This window comes from Ciconia boyciana, chromosome 10 (assembly GCF_034638445.1).
Source record: "Ciconia boyciana chromosome 10, ASM3463844v1, whole genome shotgun sequence".
NCBI classification, from domain to species: Eukaryota; Metazoa; Chordata; class Aves; order Ciconiiformes; family Ciconiidae; genus Ciconia; species Ciconia boyciana.
The window spans coordinates 13394004-13407761 of record NC_132943.1 but is presented as its reverse complement, the minus strand read 5'-3'; the positions used below and the strand labels follow the sequence as shown (position 1 = coordinate 13407761).

The window sequence follows — 13758 nt, the reverse complement described above, 5'->3', positions numbered from 1 at the left end:
CAGCAGGCTACTGCCCTGAGCTGACACCCCCACAGTTTCCTTCTGGGAAAAGTCAAATGTTTCCCTTAGGCCTTCCCAGCCACTCTCTGTGCAGCCATTTGTTTGGGTACCATCCTCCTGTCGTCCAAGCTGTTTCCCTTCAGCTTGCTGTCGTGCCAGATTGTCACACGGTGTCTCAACCATCCTCCTTTAAACCTTTTATGTTCTCCTTGCCAGGGAGCTCTTCTGAAGCATGCTTTTTGGCTTGACTCCAAGCAGGGTCTTTCATATCATCATTTCTTTACTGGCTCCTGTCTCTGCCCAGCCAGTAATGAGACAGCCTCAAGGAGTACGTCTCCTCGAGAAGGTGCGACGTCACAGCTACACGTTTTACCTCCTCTGCAAAATCCACCCTCCCCGGGGATTTGGCACCCTGCCTACAGCACAGGTGAGAGAGCAGAGCACTCCTTCTCCAACATGCAGGTGAAATCACTGCCATGGGGATGGGAGAAGGCCAGCGTGTCTCTGCTATGGATGGGGAAGGGAAGGAGGGAGGGGAAAGGGCAAAGGAAGAACTTTGGAGAGTTGAGCTGGGACATCCTGCAGGAATGGGGATGGAGGCTTCCTCTTGCCCCACCACCATCACCTCCGGCATCCCCATCGCTGCACAGGCACACTGGCGTAGGCAAAGGGTCTGAGGCTGTCTGGCTGCCAGGCAGGCTGCTGCTCTCCATGGTTTCTGACAGCGTCTAGATCTGACCTTGAGCTACAGCAAGCAGATACCATCAATTCAAACAGCTGCATCTTTTAAGTTACCACTTTTTAACACAGGTCTCTTTTGCTTGCCCATCAAGTTAGGAAATTCAGCTTATCTCCTTTGTTAAACCATTTATTATACAGCAGCTCATTCAAGCTGTTCTTCCCAGTCCATTCACCATCTGTATTACTGACAAAAGAGCAGTGTCCCAGTCTCCTAGCCTTTGTTCTGGTACCAGAATAATCTCCTCTGTGGCTCTTCTGCCGTGGCGGCATATGTACAACTTGTGTCTATAATTCAAAACGATAGCTCATTATGTGACACTAATCTGTGAGAAACTGCCACCCATTTCCTCACCATTACTCTTTGATTTCAGATGTTTAGGTAGAGCAAATAGACCCTCAGTTAATAAAAGCAAACTGCTCACTAGGAATGCTTTATAGCAGAGTTAAATTTGAAATCTAATAATGGGAAGGAGATTGAAAGTAAAGACAATAAGCATTCCAGATCATGCTATTAGAGAGGGATGGAAGTTTCTACATAGTCAAGGCTGCAATCAGTTTCCATTTCAGTTCCTTTATTGGCTTTGACTTGGAAGGTTTCTCAGGTCTGAAAAATTCAAGGCTTATTCTTGATGAAAAGAAGAAAGTGTTTTGCAAAAAAAGCAGGACAATTGGACAAAAATGGCATTGCTGATAGCTAGCACAGAAAGAGCAGGATTCAAGTTCCCAAAATCATCAGTTTTTTAATGCATGGGGGGATTTATGTGTCTTGTTTTTTGAGCTGTTCAGATCATATTTTCAAGTTTTTTCTCAGTAATAATGAGGTCTAGCAAATTGTTTTTCCTCCCATTAAAATAAGCTCAAATAGTAATCACATGCACTCAAGAGCTGAAAAAAGCAGCAAATATTTCAAAACAATCACTCATTCACAGAAGAAAAACAGTCCATTAAAATACTAACACTACATTTAAAGCAAAAACAAAACATGCAAACTATGAGTCAAAAAGAAGGTTATGAATTTTTGAAATGTGTGTTTTTATACCTAATGAAATGTGGCTTATAATATGGGTAGTGTGAGATTTACAATGTTCTAAACTATTCATATCCTTACTTGCAAGTGTTTGGATTTTACAAATGATGTGACAAGTAAATACGTTGCTTAGAAACCATGGTGGGCTTTTGAAACTAATTCTTTTGTTTCTGGGATTTTGACTTGGCAGGTGTTTGGTGCAGTGGAGTTATCAAACTCCTCTGGTTTGCACTCAGACAGTACCAGTCATTCGAGGAGGGCTCTCAGATAAGGATAAAGCTTAAAAATCTGAGGCTCACGTTATTCCAGCTCCCTGTCTGCATGGCATGCCCTCAATACCTCTTACAGTTTCAGTCACGCTGTGTCCAATTCCTGAAACCAAAAACCCTGGTGAGCCCCAGGATCTTCTTTTCTTCTAGGAAGCGTTTTCTGTGAAGCTTTGAAACACAGGATGAACTAAGCCAAAGAGATGCTGCGGTGAGGTCATACTGCTTTTAAATAGAGACAGAAAGAACTAGTCTGAAATAATTTATAATGCTATCATCTAAAAGAATGATGTTAACCAGGAAATTGAGAAGTGGCAGTACTTATAAACTCTACCCTGATCCCAAACTCCTTCCACAACCCCAGAATAGCTGGCATTACTACTACTATGATCTACAGTAGCATATTTAAACATGGTTAACATTTAAATTTAGGTTTCATAAATTACACCCTGTAGAGATGGATAGAGACAGCTCCTATCTCTTTGAGGTATTGTTTCATTTGCAAATTCAAGCAGATGGTGCACGAGCAACTAATGACTCAAAAAATCACCCCTAAAAATAGTCCAGAACAAGGTGTGGATTTATCAGGGAAGGAGGGAACAGAAAAGGCTTTACTTCCCATTCCCATTCCTCTGGCACAGCTCCAGGAGCTCAGCGTGCCCAGAGCTGCGCAGCACCGAGGACCCCATCCACACCCCCATATTGGTGCACCTCTCCCTGTCTCCTTGCACAGGGTGGAAAGGAGATGGTGAAGAGGGAAGGGGCTCAGCACTCCCCACTTTCCCCACACCAAGCCTGTATCCAACCGAAAAAAATCACCCTGGGAAATTATATCTCCATTAACACTATCAAGAATTGCTCGGCAGAGCCGTGTGGCACCATTGAAACTTTCAGTCTCCCTGTCAGGTGGGTAGTTCTTCATGAAAACTGACTTTTCCAAGCAAATTCTATAAATACTTGTTACTGCTTCCTCATGAGGCAATACACTGCAATATATTGTACCTCCAGCGGGAAGCCAAATTTGCTGTCATTCCCCTCTTTATAATGATATTGTAGCCTCGTGTCTAACCACACTCATACAAACTCTTGCAGAGACGGAGCCTCCCTCCAGGATGTGTCGCTGGGGTTTGAGCAGGGGTGAAGCGTGTCAGTGTTAGCAGTGTCTGCGCAGGGGAAACCTGCCGTGCAGCTGAATTATGTAAACCATAAATTCCTCAGAGCAACATGCCTGTGTTTGTGCAATACCTGGCAGAAGGCACTGTTCACGGCCATCCCCAAAGCAATCGCATTCTGAAGTAATAAATATTAATAATTGCTGGTTAAAGATTCCAGCACAGGTAAAGCCGCGGCTTGAAAAGTAAAATGTTTCTGTATGAAAAGCAGGAGGGCCTCTGGCAACTTGGACAGCTACAGGAAGGTAAGTGTTATTATTTACTGCACAAATACACATGGAAAATGTATATTAAATTACACTTCAGTTGTCTCTGCGGAGCAAAAAACTGTCCCTCTGCTACACATCTTGCTGTTTTGTTCATATCATCAGTTCTTCCAGCTCTGCTCCTCACCTCCCTGTCCTCTAATGCTCAGTACCCCAAGAAGAAAGCCGTCTCTTCCTCCATTTTCATTAATAGCAGAGAATGCTACCACAATGTTATCTGATTCTAAATGTTATACTTAAACTGATTTGTTAGACCATGCTTAGTCTTTTCTTTTTGGGTTGTCTTATCTGTTTATTACGCAATAAAAAATAGTTGCTGTTGGGGCTCATGATTCAACCACTCCTGACGTATATTATTTCACTGAACCATAGTTCTTTTCCCTGTTACAAATGCAGCTCTAAATTTGTTAGAGCTTGCCTATGCTCATCTTGTGTGTTTCCACCCTCCTCTTATGGCACCCTAAATAAAAATAATGTTTAAAAATAAAGGAAAATATATGCTAATTATATACAATGGGCCAGAACAACAGAGTTGCACCAAAATGCATTAGGTGAGGATCTGGCTGTATCAGCAAGATGAAGCGAACGGGTTGTGGAGTGAATTCTAAGAGAGAAGAAAGCAATCATTTACATTGCCACTACGACTTATACAAAGGTGTGTAGATGAACTTGATACAGAGGGAAAGCCTGGCCCTGGAAATTAACCATAAAGTCAAATTCCGTGCTGGCAGAGGGATGGTGCAGAATGATTTACTATAACTCTTCTAACATTCATAGTACTGAGGAAGATGCCAGCATTCTGCTTCATTAACCAGTCATTTTGATTGCATCTTTTTTTAAAAAGAAATTCTAGTAATTTTCTCTTCTTTGCAATTATACTAGGAGTCTAAATCCCTCTACACAAATTATAGCTTTCTTTTTCAGGGGGACACTGGCCACATAAGCTGGAAACACACTCTCCTCTGAAGCCAGGACATGAAGGGAAAGAGCTTGAGCAGCAACCCTGGCCTAATTAGAAGATTATCTTTACCTTGCTCCCACAATGAGCTGGTTCCTGTTGGCATCCAGTGCAAGCTGAGAAAAGTCATGCACACCTGGATAGGTGAAATTCGACACCCAGGGCTTCAGATCTGCAACGAAAATGAGAAAGCAGAAAACAATAAAGCTGCTCTAGAAGCAGTGAGTTCACCCGGACATCCACTAATGGATTTCCTACCAAGTTATCTGTCAGGGGAAGGCTAATTAATAATCTATTTAAAGGGTTTCTATTTATTCAGATTCTCCGCAGAATGTGCAAAAAACTGCACATAAACGCAGGGCTGTCTCAGCAGTTATTTTCACATCCAAGATGGAGTGACAGCATTGGTTTCGGAGACAACAGCAGCTCGATTTTACTTCTGTTAAAACTGGGGAACCATCTTCAGTGTCAGGGTTAAGTGGTGTAAAGGGACTAGGTTGCCTGCCGTAACACCTCCATAGCCTTGCCTTCTGTGCTAAGCAAAGGGAAACTGCTGCCCTCCTGAAAGAGAAGGTGGGGTCAACCGAAAACCAAGTTAGAGTAGAAGTGATTTGCACTCAAGACCTGGCTGCTCCAATGACAGGTTTTACCATCCCTTTCAGGTTTTATGTTCCCTTCTAGGTTTCACTTTGCCTAACAGCTGGGATCCCTATCAGTTAAATCCTTCCTTAATTTAGACAGCGGGGGGTGTGCATCACAGCATCTTTGTGGCTGAGAGATTGCACAAGCTTGAGACTGGCTCTATCAACTAGCTTGGATTTGGAAATCTAGGCAATTGTCCAAACTGCAATCACACAGGTTAAATGCAAAGCAATAGATTTGGCTACGCTATGCTCATGGAGACAAAGCTCTTCCAGAAGCTACTTCTATTAACACAACGTCAATTGAGAGATCTAGGGCAGATAGTCCTGATGTAATAAAAAATACACCTGTTTAAAGAAAAAGCTGAATTACTATTTTTATGGTACTCTCAGGCATGATGCTAGAGCATTCACAGAATGCCAGCTTTCAATACAGTCACCAGCTTTGACCTTGTGTGTATCACAGATCACAGAATTTCAACCTCTCACCTTACACCTTTACTGCATGAAATAACTGGGGATAGATTCATATGTACCTTTCAGAAAGTCATCCAGCTTTACTATAAGGATGGATAGATTCATACGTATCTTTCAGAAAGTCATCCAGCTTTACTGTGATGACTTCTCTTGAGAATTTATTCCAACTGTTAACTACTCTGGCTGTTAAATACATGGAGAATACCAATTATCTGAGGGAGCAAGGCACAAATGAGACCAAATTACTGTATCTGTAATCCCTCTGTGACCTGTTGACAAGTAACCTTGCCTCATTCAAGGACTGGATGTTGAAGATCCAAGAGGCTCAACATGAAAGGTAGTATCTTCTGGCCCCATGCCAACAGGATAGCAATACACAGGTCAATGACCTGATGACTCATGAAAATAATGATGCAGTTCAGACCAGTTCAAAAGAGCTCTGAAAAAGCATGCTCCATTGTCATTTTATATCCCCAGTGATAAATTGAGAAGTCTCACTGAAGGCAGTCAGGTTTCAATGTTGTGTTGTAGGCATTAGTTCCCCCTTCCACAGGGGTGAGATGACAATGCTGATGAGGAATCTCGTTAAGGCCTTTGGTGTCTCGGCATGCTTTGTCGGATTACAGATGTGCAATGGTTTAAAACCTTTGATGTAGGGATATTTGTTGAGCAATTTCAAGTCCCTTCTCCCTCCAGGGACGGAATAAACCTGATGAAGCCCTTCAGTTATCAAAACCTTAAGAAAACACTTATAAAAGTCCCTACACTCCACTTGTCCTGCCTCTCTTTCCAAAGCAGAACCTTGTCATGGAGCTTCTGCCTCTGCCCTGAACACCACCTTGTTTCCTAACAGCTCCTAAGCCCCCTCACTATGGAGCTGGACACCATCAGACCTGGTCCCATGCCCTGCCTAACTGGACGCTGCCAGGGCCTCTCCAACAATAAGACCTCCATCCTCGCAATCTAAAAACCCCGTTGCCAAGAGCTGGAGGCTTCCAGCCCTTCTCAGCATTCCTGTCACACTGCATAACCACACACAACACGTGTTCCTCCTCTGCTCTTCAATGAAAAGGCGTGAGTTAAGGAATAACTCAGCCCGTCTAACCTTCAAGCATCTCCACCTCCTACACTCCTCTGGGACCCTTAATGATGTACTAGCACTAGGGAGGCACCGCAGTTTCACCTCTGGCATTCTCCAAACTAATGGGGCTCTGTCTTCTTTTCCTGTAGCTCTTCAGCTGCAGAGACATTTCTGAGCCAAGCAGCAGAACCAGCAACAATAACACCTTTCAGGCAGGTTAGCCGGCTGACGTGCTGCAGATCTCCTGGCACTTCTGTTGGCTGACGGGGGTGGGATTAGGGGATTGCTATATAATGATGATACCTTTTAAGGATCCTGCTTTTAGGCCATAATTTCTCTTGTCATTTTACCTCCTCTCCTACCAACTCTTTCCTACTAACTAACCCACTATTATAGTGCAGTGGCAGGAAGAATATTCTTCATCTGCTGCTCTAAGCAAAAGCTCCTCACTTCAGAGAGGTACACTCATCAGTTCTTCCTTTTAATGGCAAACTCTGACAAATTACAGGTAAAAATAATTAAAAAAAAATTAAAGGCAGTAGGTGGCTTGAATCTTTTCATGTTGGCTGAAATGTCAATCAAGCCCAAGAAATAACAGGCAGTGTCTTGATTTCTATTACTACTGCAGGTGGTACAAGTTATAAAGAAACCCTTCCCGGTTATTAAATTAAAGGCTGCAAGGCATGCATCCTCGTAGCAAAATTAAGCTTTTATAGGCATGTAGTTGGAGATTATTAAACCCAGCATGGTCCCAGATAAGAATGTCTAAATGTGAGTTATCAGAATTAATGCCAAACAGCACATTTTCCTTCCCAACCTTCTTTCTTCCTGTTAAGAGGGAAGGGATAAAGTGGAATGGAAATGCAACCAAGAGTCAGGACATGGGTCTTTTTTCACTCGACACATTCAAATCTACTACTCAGACCACAGGCATCCCTAAGGACAGTTCCAGCCTTTCATTCTGAAACTAGCTCAGTTCTGCAAGGTAAGTGTTGCCCTTGGCCTATCCCATATTAGCTGAAGTTTACACATATGGACCCAATGAACTCCAGAGTTTGCTTGTATTTGACCTTTCTCAGAAGGCTGATTTTTCCAGTGCTGACTCTTTAATTTGGCTGGAAACCTTCAGTGCTGGGGCATGTTTACATTTGCAAAAGTATCTGTTTAAAAACAGGATGAAAAATTAAAAACGAAGGCCCTGGCTTTGCATGTCGGCAGCAGGAGCCGGAAAGCTAGGAACCACATGGCTTAGGGGCAAAATGTTCATCAAGGCCTCCTTTGTGCTTCTGATCTCTAATCATTTCCAGGGGGTTAAAGATCCATGCTCTCACTTCCTCCACACGAGGACCAACGAACAAAAGTTTAACAGTTTCCAACACCATCCATCGCCAGACATCTGAATCGGAGCCTCTGAAGCTCTGCAAGTCCCTCCACAGCTCAAGGTGGTTCAGGTATCCAGCTGCAAAGAAGACAAAGCTTTGCAGGAAATGTAAGTCTGCAGACACAGCTGTGCTCAAGCTATTATGTATGCATAAGACAAGGTGAAAAGAGGCCCTCTGCCATTTCGGAGGGTGGTCCCTGCAGCCTGCTAGCACGCTGATCTGCACCGGCTTCCTGAGAGTACAGGGCTGGGACGAGGATTAGTCAGCTGCACAAATGACAGCGTGCCAAATTGCAGGAGCTGGGCTTAAAGGCCTGGTCCAGAGGCTCTTCAAATCATTGGCGGTTTTCCACTGAGCTTGATGGGTTTTGGATCAGCTTCTAAAGATGTGGTAAACCTGGTAATACTTGAGCCTTCATCTCCTCAAAACCAGCTGCTCCCCACCTCACCCTTACACTGTGTGTTTTGGAGGAAAGAAGTATGTAAACACTGAGTTGAGACTTCCCTGTCTGAAGGACAGCATTTACTGCTTCATCTCACTTGAGCCCCCTTGTAGCTCCCATCTCCAGCAGGCTGTAACAGCTTTGTTCATCCAGCACGCACCACGCAAGAGCAGAGAGGTGAAATGCCCATGCCTTGAAATTGCAAAGCCATTGCTAGGTGCATGGAGCACGGCTAACCACCGTGTTATTCAAGAACGTTTCTTCTGGAATAATTCTCAGCATGGATTTCCTAGTCTGGAGCAAAAGAGGCTAAACTAAACAGGACCGAGGATTCTTTGTGCAAAATAAGGGTATACCCACATGTAAAGTACCCATGCTTCTATCTGAGCTAGCTTTGAATACCAGTGAGGCTGCATGAGCAAAAACCTCGGCTTGAATTACTCATCCAAGTATTTCTCCTGTGTTTTGGGCAAAGCTTGCAGCCCAATGTGAACACCACATTGCCAGTTGCAAAGTCATTATCTACACTGGAGCTGGCTAGTTGAAAGCCAATTCAGGCATGTCTGTATGAGCTCCGTTCATACTTTTGAGTAGCAGTGTAGTCACTGCTCAAGGTGTCCACACATCGAGTTGTTCTGGAACAGCTCCTTATGACTAGTGCCAGGTACAGTCACTAGTTGTGCCACCACATAGAAAAATGAGTCTCCTGCTGAAAACAGAAGTATTGCACAGAAAAGCCTCAAAGATACCATAAAGAGACCTTAAGGGAGGAAGATAGGGAAGTTAAACAAGAAGGAAGATCCAGGGACCCCATTCCAGAAAAGACAACCTGAACCACATACATTACATAAAACTTCTGTAAAGCAAGTAAAGGCTTGTACAATGAAGTAGAGCATACGTATAGCACTGAGGGCCTGCCAAACTCAATGGGAATAAATAAATACCTGTTCTGCAGATATGCAGAGCTACTTTTGTGCAGTGTTAACTTGACCACACATTGAGTGCTTCCCTTACTGCCTCAGTATGGCCTCTCATAAGTTCTCTTAACTCAGCTTACGAGTTCATGGCATGTTTAATTACTGTGTGAGAGTATTTCAGCATTCCTGGGGAGGCCCAGATGACAGCCATGACTTCTGTAACTGTACAATCTCCTCTCCTTTTGGTTTGCTTCAGCCCTGGCACAGGCAAACCATGTATAGCAACTGGCAGATACTCCAGTTTGCAAGTACTCAACCACTTAGATCTTTTTCAGGCCACCCACTAGCCTGGAGGACTCTCAGTGTTGGATCCCAACAATGACCAACAGATGCTAATCACTTTGTAACTTAAGGTAAGGTCTCAGGCTGTCTTCTTGGTATAGACTGATGAAATATCCCCTTTTCAGAATCAGACCTACCATCTCACATCATCCTCTGCTTCAATTATCCTCCATATTCAGAGCATTTTTCACAAAGTAGACAGTTGCCTGCTAAGACTGAGGCCACAGTTTCCATTCTGTGTGGGCCACTGACCAGAACCCATCAGAAACAAAGCAAACAAGGCTGTAACCGAAGATCAGAAGGCTAATGACTACCCATGCTACCACCTGTCTTCTCAAACGCAGCAAGTATGGACACATCCAAGGATGCACAGAGGTTAAAGTCTACTTACAGTGTTACCTTTATTAGACTGACAATGAATCATATTTGAATATCAGTCTCATTTTAAATTTTAGCTCTCTGCTGTAGGTCACACCGCAGGTTAGTGCAATAGTCTTTGGAAAATAACTTTCACTCCTAACCCATGCTGAGATGTAAAAGTAGCCTCCACAACACAATTCAGCAAATTTATCCGGGGAAGGAGAAATCTTTTGCTGCACGGGCAGAGCTGAGCAAACAAATGTGTCAGCACTCAGAGCTCAACTTTACTCATAAGGCCAAAAAACTCAAGCTGGCTTTACCCCAAAAGTCCTCCTACACATACATATCACCCTGCTGTCTTGTCTTCCCATCACCACCTCCACCTCATTACTGGTATTCTCTCTTTCTTTAACCTGATCCGTTGAAATCTTTAATTGTACATTAAATATGTCCTCATCCCAACTGCTGCAATTTCATTGCCTTCTTAAATCTCTGATCTCCACTCACAGTTACAAGGACTCGGAAGGCTGTTGGCAGAGTACAACCCCTTCTACAAAATAGGCCAAACCAGCAGTTTCCTTCTCTCTCCCCTCAATACCCAAATCCAACTCGGATGTTCTTCCATCTGTCTCACTTTCATGGTTTCAGCCAGTTTACCCCTCTGACCCCACATTCACCGCCCCTCCCACTCCTGCTTCCTTTTCTAGAAGTCTTCACCTTCCAGTCATGTTTCTACCTCATTTCCTGCCCACTCAATCAATTCTTCCCATCTTGGCCAACTACGAAACTCCTCCTCAGATGCCAGAAACAATGAACTAACCTATGAGTGGCCTGAGAGTCACTGTGACAGCTGCTTGCAGTGAGCCATTCCCTTTGAATGAGATCCAAGAAGCAAAAGAGTTGCTAATGTCCCTCTCTGGCCTGTCCAAGAACATGTGGCTAGGAGATGACTGGAAGAAGAAAGAATAAGACTTTTTCTCTCTTGGTATCATGAAAGAGGGAATAGTCCCATCTCTCAGCTACCAAGGAATAGAAGGAGACAGAAGAAAAGGCTCTGCTCTTTATCACCCTGAAGGGAAAAAAAAAAGAACCAAAGACTCAGGTCGTACCTTCACAGAGCCATAGGAATCACAATAATCATAGTAACCTAGACATTTATCATTTAAAGTTATGTCAAATCTAGATGATTTTGTGCCTCTCCCCTCACTGCCTACAGCTCCTCCTTGAACTGACCTTGCTGAGCTTCTTCCATCCCAAGAGACAAATGACATCTGGAGAAGTAGGCATGGTCCCAAGTGCCCAATGGCGCTCACATTGGAGTCCTCTCTTGTCTTGGGCAAATCATGAAACTATTTAATGCCTCAGTGCTTCCAATTGTTAAATGGGTTTAGGGATACTGGCTAGTGCATCAAGGCCTAATTATCTGTAAAACACGTGATGTACAGCAAGCACTAACTGTTGCTAGTGCATACCAAGCATCTTGACTCCTTGTTTCCTTAATTTTAATAATTTCTTCAAAACAAGTGTTGCTAAATCATTTCAATATGGAGAAAAAATAACTTAGTCCAAACCTAATTTTTGCAAAAGTACAATTATGACTGCTTGATTATTTACTTTTTTATTATTAATATGGAGCAGCTGGCAAAACACACCAGTCTATCAGGAAGAACTCAGGGATTCAATCCCAGATAAAAAAAACACCAGATATTAAGTGTGAACTAGTGCTCACTCCCAGTACAGGACAGTGTGCTATTAAGTTGTCCTGGGGCCCCCCCAAGGAAGGAGATCGAAGGACTGTGAGTCACATTCACAATTCTGTACATTTCTACAGTTCTTCAGCATTTCTGCTCCATCAGAGAGGCCAGTCTTGGCCCATTCTCTGTTTCACTTGGGTTTCTATTTGCAGATGGTGAAGGGCAGACAGAAGCTCAATCAAGACCTGCCCCAGGGGAGAGCTCAGAGACTTCCACTCGGTGAGTTCCCAGGCCTCAGGCTGGGGGATTGGGAATGAAGTCATGTAACATGAGAGAGGCTCTTCCCTCTTCAGCATGGCTCCTGTTACTCAGACCCCCACAAGACCTCAAACCTCAACTAACATCCAGCATTGCAGATCCTCACTGGGAATGGCCGATCAAGAGCAAGAGGAGACGCCACAGTGCTGCAAGAGTGTTGGATACGGATGCATGTCCATGAGTCATGAGTGTGTCCAATGTGAACACCACATTGCCAGTTGCAAAGTCATTATCTACACTGGAGCTGGCTAGTTGAAAGCCAATTCAGGCACGTCTGTATGAGCCCTGTTCATACTTTTGAGTAGCAGTGTAGTCACTGCTCAAGGTGTCCACCCATCGAGTTGTTCTGGAACAGCTCCTTATGACTAGTGCCAGGTACAGTAACTAGTTGTGCCTGAGATCGACAGGATCAAAAGTGTGTGTCTACACAGCACAGGACTTCATGGAAAGAATGGATCTGGCTTTCCTCAGCAGGCTACCAACTGGGGCAAACAGTACCCTAATGCTGTTTCCCCTCCTCAACAACGCTCCCTGAAAACCTTGCGTGCTGCCCCACATGGCACTGCACGGTGTCATGCAGCCACAGCCCTGTGCCCCACCACCACCTTCTGAAACTTGGCTAACTGGTACCACACACAGCCCCACTGTTAGAAACCCAGAGCTTTCTTGTTTTCTTAAGGATGTTGCAGAGTGTTTAAGTATTGTGATCCATTGTTTACTGAGACAAGCCCTGCAGCTGTCACGCAATCTCCCTCGCTGAGAAAGATAAGGTGAGTGCTCATGCATCACTTGCAGCTTCCTATGACATTCTGATCAGTATAATCCCTTTTTTCAGACAGGGAAGCAACCTGCATCTTGGCTCCTACAGCCACTGCAGTCTCATGGAAAAAACACTCCTTGGTAATTGTTCAACCATCATTCAATCTGCCTCCTCCACATCTGGAGGCAAATTTTTTTAATTATCCTTACCGTTACATGTCTACACCAGCCACTTGTGCCAGCAGAGATGGTGCAAGATTCAGGACAACTGTTTTCACTAGTGAGAATGCAGGATGGAGCAGAGAAAGCATGGCTAAACTCTCCGTGAGTTTCACCTGCAGGTAGCCAGATCTGCCACAGAAGATGCCTCTCATTTTGATGAACATCTGAAACAGAAGTTGACCCTCTTTGCTGGCTCACCAGACACTGAACTGGAGATGCCAAGTCAAACACACAGCTTGTACTTTTTAGCCAGCCAGGCCTATGAGGACTCCTGTCTTCTGTGGACAAAGGTCCCACCATGAATCAGTTACACCAATGAATTGGAGCAGATGCTGTAAAATCCTGAAAGACTTTTGAAATGAACCTGTTCTCATAAGGATCAGTGTTTTTAAATTGGAAGCTGGCTAATAATAGTAAAGGATTATCAAAGACCACATTTCACCCATGACCTCCACCTCTTTTATTAATGTGCTGTAAAACAGAGCAACCCCCATGTATAAAACACAAATCTGAATTTTGCAGCTCAAGCACTTCCATTAACATACATTCTAAAGATCGCCCAATGTTATGAAAAGGAAAGAACGGATGATCTATGAAGTCAGAGCTTTTTAAGCCAAAGCACAAGAGTTCTTCAGGATTTTATATGCATTTCCCAAAGCTAGAAATGATCATTTAAACCTCTAACCCAGTCTA

The 13758-nt window shown here is 43.8% G+C and overlaps 1 protein-coding gene across 1 annotated transcript in view; it reads right to left on the bottom strand.

Annotated features, from left to right (window-relative positions):
* The window catches only part of SEMA5B (semaphorin 5B), a 275812-nt gene that overhangs the window by 115615 nt on the left and 146439 nt on the right, over nucleotides 1-13758 (bottom strand). The window contains exon 5 of the mRNA XM_072874250.1: nucleotides 4503-4602. Within this exon, the coding sequence (XP_072730351.1) occupies nucleotides 4503-4602 (100 nt within the window). The remainder of the gene's footprint in view (nucleotides 1-4502; nucleotides 4603-13758) is intronic.